The 15,332-nt window shown below is 34.2% G+C and overlaps 1 protein-coding gene across 1 annotated transcript in view; it reads left to right on the top strand.

The window, feature by feature from the left end:
• LOC115211117 (dynein heavy chain 3, axonemal-like) overlaps window positions 1-12,593 on the top strand; it is a 180,634-nt gene extending 168,041 nt beyond the window's left edge. Inside the window, exons 76-83 of the mRNA XM_029780047.2 lie at window positions 193-285; window positions 771-869; window positions 2,672-2,854; window positions 4,998-5,090; window positions 6,119-6,292; window positions 8,701-8,811; window positions 9,902-9,962; window positions 11,856-12,593. Coding sequence (XP_029635907.2) covers window positions 193-285; window positions 771-869; window positions 2,672-2,854; window positions 4,998-5,090; window positions 6,119-6,292; window positions 8,701-8,811; window positions 9,902-9,962; window positions 11,856-12,001 — 960 coding nt within the window. The 3' untranslated portion in view covers window positions 12,002-12,593. The remainder of the gene's footprint in view (window positions 1-192; window positions 286-770; window positions 870-2,671; window positions 2,855-4,997; window positions 5,091-6,118; window positions 6,293-8,700; window positions 8,812-9,901; window positions 9,963-11,855) is intronic.
• Window positions 12,594-15,332: the final 2,739 nt, after the last annotated feature.

Below are 15,332 nucleotides of genomic sequence, written 5' to 3' on the forward strand. Positions count from 1 at the left end.
AGTGGTTCGACAAAAGAGGCCAATAGAATAAGTACTAGGCTTACAAAGAATATGTCCTTGGGTTGATTTGCTTGACTAAAGGTGGTGCTCCAGCATGGCCGCAGTCAAATGATTGAAACAAAAAAAAGGAAAAAAAGAAAAGAGAATACCTTATATCTTACTGCCACCACAATTCTTCAATTCTTTTATCAGGTATTTGGTCTACATGAAAATGCTGACATTTCTAAAGACCAGCAAGAAACACAGCAACTATTTGAGGGTGTTCTCAAGACACTTCCAAAGCAGGTAACATTTTATCTTTAGAATTTTAAGAACTATTTTGACAATAATGATGTAATTGAAACCCAGTGATTACGAGGGTAAGGTTCTGAACAACTATCAAAATGCATAAGTTCAATCTGATTACAGCCATTATGTTTTATCCCTTGGGCAATTTACAGAGCACTGTTTGACTGAGTTTGCCTAACTACAGTGGGATAATATTGAGGGAAGGATGTATAAATAGAAAGAAACTGCTCATTCCATTCTCTCTTTCCTGGCTAGACATTAGCTTTGGTCTAACCTTAACAGAATAATTTCTAACAGTTTAAATACACATACACTTATCTGACTTTCCTTTTTATCACAAGCCATTTATATATAAAGCTTCAAGACTCACATAAATTGATCAATCTCTGTAAAGTTTATTGGTAACAATAATAATCATTGAGTTATATAGTAACTTTGTTTTGTATATGTGGTTTCTAATTTTCAGTGTCTCTTTGCAACAGACATTGGGTGCTGGGAAGTCATCTCAAGATATCATAGAAGACTTGGCCAGTGATATCCTCTCCAAAATGCCAGCTGCATTTGAAGTTGAAGAAATTCAGGTATGGTACATTTCTTTCCAAAAAATGTGAAACTAGTACAATATATTTGTTACAACAAATATATGAAGTGCTTTGATGCAGATGGGATTTTAGTTTCCCCTGTTGTTACATGTTATTTTAACCAACCAGAAATTTTAACTTTGAAAACTGATAATAGTTTGTAAGTCATTGGGTGGCGGGGCTAGTTTAGAATAAAAACATGGGATTATTTTAGATTCATTGTCACCACATGTCATTTTAACCAATTAAACATTTTTGAGCACCTTTTCAAGCTCCATCTGTCTAACACCCGTGGACATATTTACAAAGTCAGAAAACAGCACAGCTCCCATGACTTTCGAAAGCATTTTTTTATGCTAAGAGTTGCTGAAGCATGGAACAAACTGCTGGTATCAGTTGTTAGTTGTCGGAGTACTGCATCCTTCAAAACTTCCATGCCTCCTGAGATTGACCAACACTACACCTGATTTTCTCCCCTCCACACACACGCAAGCATGTATCTGATCATACACTGTTCACTTCCCAAACATTTGTACATTACTGCATATGCTTTATACGCACTTTTGACAAGTTGTGGTGCCCCTAAACACTGTATACAAAAATTTCATTATACAAAAATTTCATTATTATTATTATTAAATCAGAAATTTTAACCAATGAGAAACTGTCATTTGTGAAGCTTAGTTTTAACTGTATTGAGTGAGCAAAAATTTGGACTAAAGGTCCTCACTTGTCACATTTGCTCAACACCAAACAAGCCTGTCTCTCTCTACTAATGATTTTCATTCTGATAACAACCTTGCATAAGCTGTTACCTTACAATCTCATTCCATTCTCTCTCTTTCCTGGCTAGATTTTAGCTTTGGTCTAACCATAACAGAATAATTTCTACCACTTTAAATACATATACACTTATCTGACTTTCCTTTTCATCACAAGCCATTTATTTGCTGGCACATGTTTAACACTGTAGCACAAATTATTCCACTGAAATAAAAAGATGAAAGTATCTATGTTCATTTTTCTAAATAACATTTCTACAACATAAATTATCTAATGGACTTATCAATGTACATTCTCACAAATGCATTTATATAAACTTTGTTGTGTAAAACATTTATTTCCCACTGTAATATTTTCAGTAATATACTCTATGTATGAATCTTCTCATATTTTAACCCTTTCATTACCAACCAGGCTGAAACTGGCCCTGGCTCTGAGTACAAATGTCTTGTTTTCAAAAGTTTTGAACTAAAATTTTCTACCAAACCTTAGTCACAATTTATATTCCTAACACTAGTTGAATGATAAGTAAGTTATTTTACTAAATTCTTTGTTATATTTAAAGTAATTGAAAGAAGCACAGAGCGTCTCAAAATAAATGAAGTAACGAAAAGGTTAAGCTGTATTCACAAAACATGTACAGTTTAATTTTTATTGCATTATTTGATCATGAAAATCAGTTGTTGATATTTAGGAAATAAAAGGAAGATTTATATATATTCATTCTACTTGTTGTCTCTATGAACATTCTTCTAACTTCCTCTGTCTGGCAGTTTTGGTTCTTGTCTGCTGTGTGTAATCTTTGCACAGTGCATCTATATGAGAGAATCTCTTAAGGTGAATACTGCAGTATTCAGCATTCTAATAATACATTCATATTGAGTAAGATATGAAGATTGCCAATCAATAATAATGATGATGATGATAATGAAAATAATTATCACTACAATTTATTTATTCCAATCAAATATATTCAATACACAACCATAAAAACAACTATTCTCTGTTTATCTCTTCAGAAGAAGTATGCAGTCAGTTATCATGAATCAATGAATACAGTACTGGTGCAAGAGTTGTTACGCTTTAACAGGTTACTAAAAGTGATCATATGGAGTCTGGAGGAGATTCAGAAAGCTATCTACGGCTTAGTAGTGATGTCAGCCAAATTGGAGAGGATTGTTAACAGTATGATTGTCGGCAAGGTAGGCGTTTTCTTTGATTTCTCTCACCTTTGCTCTGACGAAATATTCTTTTCTTATTTTGGCACAACGCCAGCAATTTTTAAGAGTGAAGAAGTCAATTACATCAACCCCAATACTTAACTGACACTTATTTCATTGACCCCCCAAAAGGATGAAAGATAAAGGTGACCTCAGAACAGAGACGGGTGAAATGCAGCATGATAATGGTTCTGTCAGCTTTCTGTCTTTCTCTCTGACAAAATATTGATATACAATATCAAATGCAAGCTATATAAATGTCATATGACGTCAAAATTAAATAATAGTCATCATCATCATTTAACGTTTGTTTTCCCTGATCAACTTCTCGTGATTGAAAACACACCACTCTACCTCATAGGGATAATTGTAAGTACATCCCGAATTCTAGAAAAACCATACACACAGTTTTATATATCAGCATGCACCACACACGAATATATACACAAAGCGAATTTAAATCATAGGTGCTATCACCTATGAAACCATCAGGGAGCTGCCCAGCCAAAGAGTTGCCCAGGCTCCAGTTGTCTATTTTGGCATGCTTTCTACAGCTAGTTGCCATTCCTAATGCCAACCACTAGGTACTTTTTTATGTGGCAATGGCCTGGGTGTTTTTCATGTAGCACCTACATGGGTACTTTATATATAACACTGACACAGGTGCTTTCTACATGGTAGTGACGTGGATGCTTTTCATGTGGCATCATCATGAGTGCTGTTCATGTAGCACTGACACGGTATTGTTAATGCAACATTGGCACAGGTGCTATTCATGTGGTACTGGCATGGGTGTTTTTTACATGGCACCAGCACTATCAAATATTAAATAAATGATATAATAATCTTTAATTTAATATTAGCAATATTACATTAATTAAGCAATTACATCGTGGAAAAAGCATTTTACCTAACTAAAAATATACAAAATCTGTTAAATTATTTCTTAAGCATAGAGTCTTGTAAACAGTGAAATGACCAATTATAAATACCATTGGAACTCACACACAAAGTACAGGAAACATATATATACCATTCTGCTTAAATAATAGAACTGCAGACACAATATCCTTACGTATCTCACACCTGTTTTCATTCCTCCATTTCACTCTGTATTTCATATCTCCTCTATAATAACTATTGCTTAACCATTTTCTCGCACCGTCTCTGATAAAGGGATATATAGAATATCCTGGAAACAGCTGTAAGACCTTCTCTTTATAAATGTTCTGAAATCTTTCACAGCCTTGGATTTTTTTATCTTATTCTGTAAATATTATATATATATATATATTATATATATATATATATATATTATATATATATATATACAGAGAAAGAGGGTGAGACAGAGAGACTGAGATGTGTGTGTGTTTGGTACATCTCTCTCTCTCCTGCTCCCTCTCCTTCTCCTCCCTCTCTCTCTCTGAATTGGCCAAAGCCTTGTGAATGGGTTTAGTAGACCGAAACAGATAAAAGCCAGACGTATATATGTGTGTGTGTATGTTTGTATGTATGTATAAGAATACAAACCCACCTTTCATCACCAGTGCTTCTTTTTCTTGTCTTTTCTCTTGAAGTTGTTCTTATTTTCATTGTTTGGAATTTCTTTCGTTCTTTCGTTTTGTTTTTTTTTATCACCCTAGGGGATTCATTGAAAAGCTTTTTTCATTTACTTTTTTTGTTTCTTTTAAAGTTATTTACAGTAAACCATCATATCTTTCTCCTCATCTGACTTGAAATTTCCAGTTAACATCTTAACCAAAGTAAATTGATGGCTCATCTATGTAGTTTGATCCTAACATGGGGCCCCTCAACTGCAGTGGCCCCCTGCGACTGCAGGGGTTGCTGGGGCTCAGCAACGGCCCTGACTTCCATGATGCGATTGTTTCTGTTCCTTCTAGACAAGTACAACTCCAAAAGAAGCTTCAGTTTTATTTAGCCAGAACTAAATATGAATAAACAGTGAATTAATTGCTTAATGGAATATTTAATGTTTAACTGATATTAAATGTATGATGCGTTAATGATTTATATTAAATAGTAAACGTATGTATTACTTATCTAATACTAAATGATATTCGATATGTTAATGTTCTTTTATCCATTTCCTTACAATATTTAGGTTCCAGCAGTGTGGGCAGAAAAATCTTACCCTTCTTTGAAGCCTCTGGGGAGTTATGTTTCAGACCTTCTTGCACGAATACAATTCTTCAATGTATGTGTTTGGAACTTTTTGTATTTAGTTCTGTATTTGACAGATAGAAAGAAGGAGAGGAAAGAATAAAATGCATAAGAGAGATTGAGAGACATGTAGATAAGCTGTGAAAGTATGTGAGGATATTTTTGAATGGAAAGTGAAAAAATTAAAGTATGAGAGTGGAGGAGCAAGGCAGAGAAAAGAACAAAAATTAGAGAAATGTTGAGGTAGGGAGAAAAACAATATTATAGACTGAGAAATAGAAGAGATAGCCACAATTAGAGGAGATAGGTGATAGGACAGTTAATTAACTTCTGGAATTTCAACCGTGTTTCGTGGTCTGCTACTACAACAGCTCCTTTACAGGATCCAGTTAGCTCAAGACATCATCAGGAGGAACCACACCGGTTTCGGCCCCTACTCCTCTACCATTTTGACGTGGCAGGGCCCCCACTTTTGTAGGTGTCTTCAGCTCTGGTGTTGGGTGCATGTCTTCTTTCTTCTGTTCCCTGGCCTCTTCGATGTAGCGTCAACGAGTGTTAGTGGGCGACTGGCTGTCTTGTCTACTGTCTAGTCTAATTACTCTAAACTTACTGCATACTCACATCAAACTAGTTCTGTGTGTGTGTGTTTGTGCATATGTGCATACATATGCTTATGTGCCTCTGTGTTTGTTAACTTCTGTATTGACTTCTATGAAAGTTGGATCTACAAATGCTGATGTCACTTCTCTTATCAACAAATTATCTGCTTACTCCACTCCTTCAAAGATGTATAGAATAACAGATCCTTCATTTAAAAAAACAAGTGAAGGTTAGTAAAAGGAAAGCATCCAGCAATAAAACAAAGCTTTAATAGCATATTTATCTAACCCATACTAGTTTAGAAAAACAGATGTAAAACTGCATGAATGAACAACTGTAGGCCTATATGTATATTGTTTGTAGCAACTTATAAACAGTTAAATTAAATATCTTAACTATTTTCTACTGTTTGGCTGGTGTCTTTTCTAATGAATTTATTTTTGCAATGTTTCATCCTTTAAGCATTGGATATCTGAAGGTCAGCCAACAGTCTTCTGGATATCTGGTTTTTATTTCACTCAGTCTTTCCTGATGGGAGTCATGCAAAACTATGCCCGGTCTCATAAAATCCCCATTGATCACCTGACACTCAGCTTCAAGATCATGAAACAAGAACATGAAATGCCCAGTAAACCAGTAAGTTACAAATTTTAATTTCTGAGATGAGTTACTGTGACAAGAGTTAACATTCTGATTTATAAAAACCACTCTCATTATGTGCATAATCTACACTGGGATGCTCTTCCTAATACCAACCATTTAACAGTGTATACTGGGTGTTTTTTACATGAGCAGGGTATATTAGAGAAATATATACTGTAAAACCTCGAGTATAGTCCGCCCTTGAGTATAATACGCAGGGGATTTTTAGGGGGCTGTACCTCTGAAAAACCTAAGCCTTGTGTATAATACGCACCCCTTCTCTAACTTGAGTCAGGGAGGTCTATATAACGTCCTTGGCTTGTAAAAATGTATACGGTAATGTCTTTTATTATTATTGTATATATAACATAATATAAACGTGTAGCTGTTTTGTGCATTTTGTTTGCAGAAAATAAAGAAATAACAGTAATAACGTTTAATAAATGTTGCTTACTGCATGTTATGGATGATTCTTTTATGACTTCATTGCTTTCAGGCTTAGCTTAAGGTATTTTCGTGTCCGACATCACAAAATGCGTCTGAATAAACATAGCCAGACAGCAAATAGAGACTCGGACATTGCTTAGAAAATAATTTTCATTTTTAACCTCGTATATAGTATGCACTAGGGATTTTGACCTTTAAATTTTGGGAAAAAATGTGGATTATACTCAAGGATTTACGATATATCATCATCATCATTTAATGTACATCTTCCATGCTGGCATGGGACAAACAGTTTCAGGAGCTGGTAAGCCTAAGGACTGCATCAAGCTCCATTGTCTGTTTTGGCATGGTTTTTTACAACTGGATGCCCTTCCTAATGTCAACCACTTTAGAGAGTGGACTGGATGCTTTTTATGTAGCACGCACACATTTTTATATTTCTGATAATCAGCTATATTTAAAATGATTAATCAAGTTGTTTTGTTTCTATATTACTTTTTAGTGTTTGATTAGGAGTCTGTTGTTAATGTTCTAGTTGTTGTTCTTTATTAGCCCCAAATTAGCCCTGGGGAAGCAAATGTATGTTCAAATGCACTCCACCCATGACATCCCATCCTAGGACCACATTCTCTAAAGTCTTTCTTTTTAAAGAAAAATTAACTGCTATTTCTAGCAATCCACATGACTGCATACAATCACTTTCAAGTTCTAGTTATTACTGATATTGTTAAATTCTAGTTATTTCTGTTAATGAAGTTTATCTCCAGGTTCAGTTGACTGAATTAAATAATCAAAGTTGTTCCAGTCTTAACCATCCCATCTTTTTCTATAGCAAGGAACTCTCCCTGCTTTGAACAGCATTATATGATCACAAGAAATTTGGCTGCTATTTCAAATGGGTCAATGTGTAATGGCTTCCTCTTTGCTGTTGTTACTAGTGTTCCAATTGTTGTTGTTGAAAGTGATGATATTTTTGTTTAGTAACCTCAGTAAGTTCTAACTGAATATTGTTTCAGATAAATAACCTATCAAACGTCTTGTTTAGCTGACTTGAGTATGAGCGTAGTCTCATCCAAAGATACTTCTAATTTATATAAATATATATATAAAATTATATATATATAAACAATTGCAGCATGGAAGTTGTTTATAAGCCATTTAAGAAACACACAAAAACCATTAGATTCACTTCAACATTTAAATTTAATTTGTCAAAATGTTTTCGTTGCTTTGAGACCGTGACCTGTTCGTGCAGCACGGAGTTTTGTCAGTGAACAGGTTGTGGTCTCAAAGCAACGAAAATATTTTGACAAATTAAATTTAAATGTTGAAGTGAATCTAATGGTTTTTGTGTGTTCCTTAAATGGCTTATTTAAGAAATGAGTTGTGATGTCACTGGTGCCAAGTTGCACGCTGCAATTGTTTTCGTTCCAGCACAGGATCTCAGATCAGGTCACTTGCTATGCAAGTACATCTCCGTAAATATATATATATATATATTTAATTTATATATATAAAAGACCCCTTTCAGTCATGAATGACCATGGAATTGCATCTAGGAAGTTCTACAGTCCTAAACTCTGAGGCACAAGTCCAGGCAAGATTGTTTGTGGAAGACCAGCAGTCATCTGTGCATACCAGCTTCCCTCCCCTCTCCATGCCGCCAATGTTACCCCAGAAAAAAAAGCAAAGGCCTGTACAACTTGGCACCAGTGACATCACAACTCATTTCTACAGCTGAGTGTACAGGAGTAATGTGAAAATAAAGTGTCTTGCTCAAGAACACAACACATAGCCCAGTCCAAGAATCAAACTCACTAACCCATGATTGTGAACCTGACATGCTAACCACTGACAGTTTGTACATCTCCTATTCGCTTGATGTTATGTTTTACAATGCACTACACTAAACACCATTTTCTTTTAAAAAATACTGTCCTCATACTTTATTTCAGATAACAGGGGCTTACATCAATGGTTTGTTCCTAGAAGGAGCACATTGGTGTCGACAGACTGGAATCCTTGCAGAAGCACTACCAAAAGTTCTTTATGATTTGATGCCAATTGTATCCTTCAAATTTTAATAAGAGTTTAGGACCGTAGAACTTCTTTTTTTGCATGGTTTTTATATATACATGTTAACTGTGGTATGAGTAATAGCTTTCAAATTTAAACATTTGGATATTGATGATCAAGTGATGTTATATAAAAACTAAATGTCATTGCTACTATTATGCAATCAAAAAATAGAAGTCAAAATTATTATCAGCAAACTGACTGAGGGAAGCAGAAACCTATAAAAGGTTCCCACTACATCGATAGAATATATCAAACTCACAGAAGGATGTTAAAATAAAAAGATCAATCAAGACAAGATTTTGACCACTGAAACTTAAGGCGAGAAAAAATAGATTACTATTAATTGCATCAATATCATCTATTCAACATTTTAATAAGTTATTACAGCATTGAATATTCTTTTCTACTCTAGGCACAAGGCCTGAAATTTTGGGGGAGGGGGTCATTGATTAGATCGACCCCAGTACGCTACTGGTACTTAATTTATCAACCTTGAAGGATGAAAGGCAAAGTCAGCCTCAGTGGAATTTGAACTCAGAATGACAGCATTGAATATTGTTGTTACAGTATTGAATACTGAAATGATTAAAAATTTTTCTCTGTGCTCTGAATACAAATTCTCTGGCAGTTAACTTTGCCTTTCATACTTTCAAAGTTGATTAAGAGCCTGTCAGGTACTGGAGTTGATTTTTCTTTCTCTCAAAATTGGCAGTACCGAACACAATGGTGTGTTGTAAAAGACATCCAAAGAAAGGCAATAGGTGGAGTACTTTTGTATTTTCCCCACGAAGATTTGATGACCAACACCATGTATATGCCATTGCATGTTGTAAGGACCATGTTATTTTTAGTTTGATGAAGTCAATACAATTACTGTTTAGCTTTAACAACAGCTGAAATAGATGCTAGACATTAGTCCATAAAACAGGTCCAGTAAGTCGTTTAAGGACATTTTTTTATAGAATCTCTTTTGCCTCTTTGGTTAAACAAAATTAAATTCATAATCATTCATCTGTATGACTTCAAATTTGGGTGATACGTTGACTCAGCAAGATTATATCCTTAATTCACAGTTAGATTTGGATAAAACCAGTAAAGAAGGAAGAATTTCATGCGGAAGAAAACTATCAATGTCCAGGTAAACATTTTTTTTTACTTATTTAAACTAAATCATTTACATATAAAATTAAATGAAAATTATTGCTTTTTTTAACCCTTCATCTTGTAGTCTGATTATGCTACCACTACAACACACACATACACACACGTAACAAAACATTGTTTACATAAATTCGAATTGAAATATGATAGCTGGCTCTCAGAACTAACTATATAGTTCAGACATTGGGAATTGTGTTTATTTGTATTGGGCAAACCATACTTTTGTTAATGAGCAAGTCATTGCCTTGCAAAAGAAATACACAGAGAGTTTTAAACTTTGAAATAGATTGGATGACTACAGTGAGAGTACCAACACAGTCAGAGAGGAATTGATGAGTATGAGGTACAATTGGTTGAAAAGAATATCTTAAATTAACCAATCAAATGTTTTTTGAAAATAGCTTACTGGAGTACAGTAAAACTATAAAAACTGTAGGTTGAAGCTCTCACATTTAGAGTTCACCTGGCTGACTATATGCTAGTCAGTAAGTATGGCTTAAGTCAACCTTGTCTCTCTCATGCACACATTCCAACATCCCTTACATTCATTCTTTCACTATCATAATGAATTATATATAACAAGGACTTTCATAAATGATTTGCATACCTTTTGAATATTGAACTTTAAATACCAATTGACTGTTACTGTTAAATCATTATCATTATTCTAATGTCCACTTCTCCATGGATCAGATGGAATTTATTGTGACAAATTTTCTACAGCCAGATGCCCTCACCTGTTTCCAAGTAAGGTAATTATTTTCCCATTACAAGATATGTTTCACAAAAGACCAGAAACACACGATGCTGATGTACAACTAGCATGCAATGCCAAGACAAGATAAGACCAACTCACACACATAAATACAAATATACAACAGGCTTCTTTCAGTTTCCATCTACCAAATCAACTCACAAGGCTGAGGCTGCCCGACATTCAAGGTGCCAGGCAGTGGAACTGAACACTGAACCATGTGGTTGAGAAGGAAGCTTAACTACAGTCATACCTGCTAATATAAGTAAAACAAAGTTTTGTGACTGTTAGTGAAATTAAACAAGGTTATAAAAAAATGAATGTAAGACCTTTTTGTCATCAGTTACTCAACTGACTGGATGGCATAACTCTGTGAAAAATAGTAATCTTTTTCAGTAAAAATTCAAGGAAAGTTGACCCTCAAGGGAAATTCTTCACAGGAATGATAAGAACTTCCATTCTTCATAACATAAATATTATCATATTTTAATAATGATCTAATGTAATGTAAGTAAATAAATGTTCAGACCTCTTCACTGAGGATAAGGGATCAATCTCTTATTAACAGCTTTACCTATTTTAAATTGGAACTATTTTCCTGTAACACTGTTTTGTCACATAATACAGTTCTATATTTAAGAGATGATGAATTATATACATTTGACAGATATTTGTCCTCATCTTGTTTGTTGTTAACACAACGTTTCGGCTGAAATACCCTCCAGCGTTCATCAGGTGTCTTGAGGAAATTTCAAACCTGGGTTTTCATTCCTAAGGTAATTTTCGATGTTGTTATTATTATTATTAAGGTCACTGTCTGGAATCAAACTCAGAATCTTGTGATTAGTAGCCTGCACTCTTAACCACTACACCATATGCCTGGGCATATGGCATAGTGGTTAAGATTCCGAGTTTGATTCCAGGCAGTGACCTGAATAACAATGATAATAATAATAATAATAATAATATCGAAAAATACCTTAGGAATGAGAATCCAGGTTCAAAATTTCCCCAAGACACCTGATGAAGGCTTGAAGGTATATCAGCCAAAACGTTGTATTAACAACAAACAAGATGAGGACAAATATCTCAATTGTAAATAATGTTTTGTTGCAGTTTATAAGACAAGTGCAAGACGAGGTAATTTATCTACAACTGGACATTCTACCAATTATGTGCTGACCATACAACTACCAAGCAACAGAGATGAGGATTACTGGATAAACCAAGGAGTTGCTTTGCTTTGTCAACTTGATAATTAACTCCAGTCAGATAGAATGGATTGATGAAATACTAAAACCACTTTCAGCTTATATCTACAACACCAACTGAGCAAGAAAAACTCATAGAAAGGTAACAAATGACCAAGCTAATGCTTCCCAGAATTACAGCATGAAAAGTTTGAAAGAAATTTACCATATTTACTCATGTATAAATTGCAGCATTAATTAATATTAAATCTTCATGCAAGAGGTTTCCCCTTCATTGTTTTAGCTTTGCCCCATGTACAAGTCACACCCAAATTTGCCATTTGAAATCAAGTATAAAATAGTGCGGCTTACGCAAGAGTAAACTAAACAAACACACATGGAAATTAAATGCTAACTCCCTAAACATATACCTTTGTCGAAGTGGTGAATACCACAAAACAGAAATCCAATTTCAATTCCTGCATGGAATTGCTTCACCATTATAATTGTGCAGAGGGAAAGTATAAATAACAAAACTTCCTATTAATTCTCAGCTACAAATTTGAGATATGAAACCTATAATAATAACTTATTATAAATAAAATTTCATTGCTATTTTCATCCAATGTATACTATCATCTACTTTCAGATATTAATTCACAATAAAAACCATATTTGATTTGTTTAATCCTTTACTGAGATTCTTTCATCAATAGTTATAGAAATTTTCTCAAAAAGTAATGCATCAGACTAGCTGTATTATGATTTGGGGTTCAAGTTCTGCTTCACATACATCATCTGTCTTTACTGAGGAAGCCATTACATAGACACCCTATCTGCTAGAAATAAGAGCCAAACATTCTTTAAAACACACACTACTTTATTTTTTCATTCTATTACCACAGTTTTTTGTTTTTGTTTTTGTTAGCATGGGTTGCATGGATACTTATTGATATTGCTTTACAAACAAATACTCTTCCTGTAACTAACCCTAATCTGTTTTTCAAGTAACAGATTTTTCATTTTGCTCATCTTCAAAAGTACAGATTTGTCAAGAGGACTAAAAAAAAGTTTGGATGGTCACAATTGGAATGTCTTAGAACATAGATCTAGTCTATTAGAGCTGATAAGGTTAAATGGTATCAACAACCATACCTCTCATTTCTCTAGAATTCATATTTATTAAGTACAAGTAAAATGCTGAATCATATCTGCTGAATAAAAAGCAATCAGTGTTTTCTTTTCATTAAAAAATAATTAAGCATGCCTTTATTTCAATAAAATTTTTGGTTTTGTAAAATGAAGTTAAGGCGAAAAAAAACTTCTTGAGAAACCAAATAGTCTTTCCTTCCTTCATGCCAAGTTTGAAGAAAATATCTCTTTTGCATCTTACTTTTTTGGTCTCTTAAATATACTGCATTTTGTGGCATTATTTCAAGCCAGCCGGCTTTTTTTGCGCAAAGTGCACATGCATTTTTCTTGAATACACGTAGCATCAATCACAACAGCTGATGTACTTGCACATACAAATGCACATTCCCACAGCTTTATCGATCACATTCTCATCTGGAAACAATTTTTGTAATCTTTTCAAGACTTATACACGCCCTGATACCGTCGGTATCTACATATCAAATTTGAGCGCAATCGGATAGACGATGCCCGAGATCTTAGAAGACACACACACAAACAGACAGAATGGATTTTATATAATAAGATTGGTAATGTATTTAAAATCACACATTTCCACTAGAAATATATTTCATAAAACATTCATAGAAACTTTTTATCCATGGTATTTATATGATTAACCTTGGCCATATAAAAGTAACCAAGAGAGGTAAGAGAAAGCTGGAGATGACAAAATTTTTGCAATATTTGCCACAAACATAATTTACATTGATACAAAATGTATATATGCACTTCATTTTTAAAGTTTAGGTGAAACGATAGGATGATACACAAGCACTCAATTATGAGTGTATTACATCTTAAAGCAGAAACAGTAGTAAGCTCATGAAGTTCATGACAATTTTTTTTATTCCCTTACCATTTATCTAATTTCTTCCTACTACTCTGTACTCAACTGATATTTTAGTCTGAAGCAAGTTCTCTTTTACTTGTTTCAGTCATTTGAATGTGGCCATGCTGGAGCACCACCTTTAGTCGAGCAAATTGACCCCAGGACTTATTCTTTGTAAGCCTAGTATTTATTCTATTGGTCTCTTTTGCCAAACCGCTAAGTTACAGGGACGTAAACACACCAGCATCGGTTGTCAGGCGATGTTGGGGGGACAAACACAGATGCACAAACATATATACACACATACGTATATATATATATATACATATATACGACGGGCTTCTTTCAGTTTCTGTCTACCAAATCCACTCACAAGGCTTTGGTCGGCCCGAGGTTATAGTAGAAGACACTTGCCCAAGGTGCTACACAGTGGGACTGAACTCGGAACCATGTGGTTCATAAGCAAGTTACTTACCACACAGCCATTCCTACACCTATAAGAAATGTGCCAACCACTGGCTACCGAAACTCGGGAATGAACCAGGGACCTTTAAATGTGTATATTTTCTAACACTAAGTTATTAGTATCAACATGCATAAGAGAAATGATAAAATATTCATATTGTTTACATCAAAAGAATTTAGAAACAAGATATTAAATAAACTGTTAACAGTAGAACTCAAAAGTAGATAAAACTATATATAAAGTAAAAATATTGGATTAAAAAACTCTTGGATGGAAAAAGTTGAAGGCTGCCTTTGGGGCATGAACTCACATCTTTTGTAAACATGGCAGACATTCCACCATTGTTGAAAGCAATCATTCAAATTTCTCCTGTTTTAGAAGCTTTGTTCCTACCAGCACACACATTACTTTGGGTGCGAAAGAGTTTTGTTTTTATTTTATGCCGAGTAAAAAAGTGTTTTGTTGACAATCCATTTAACAACAAAGAAACAAAGAGGTGAGTAACAATTTGTCAGTGAATTGCACAATATAAATGGGTACAATTTCCAAGGCTTCCACGACACCCACTCTGTTTCATGGATCACAAAAAGGGTTTTGTAGCATATTAGGAGGCCAGAGTAGTTGATTCCACCCCAAAAAAAAAACGATTATTTTTCTTAGTGAAAATCGTGCAAGTGTTAATCTACAAATTTAACATTTTTCCATTCATTTCTGTTTATGAACATGTATGCATGCACAAAACATGCAGTAGGTGTACATACGTACATGTGTGTTCGTTATATTATATTATATTATATATTATATAATATAACCAATTTCAATGGATTTTGCCCAAATTTGACGTCGATAGAACTCAGTTTGGTTTGAAATAAAGAACTTGATTAGCTTAATAATCGTAACTTAATCCCAGGCAA

Source organism: Octopus sinensis, linkage group LG1, assembly GCF_006345805.1.
Source record: "Octopus sinensis linkage group LG1, ASM634580v1, whole genome shotgun sequence".
NCBI classification, from domain to species: Eukaryota; Metazoa; Mollusca; class Cephalopoda; order Octopoda; family Octopodidae; genus Octopus; species Octopus sinensis.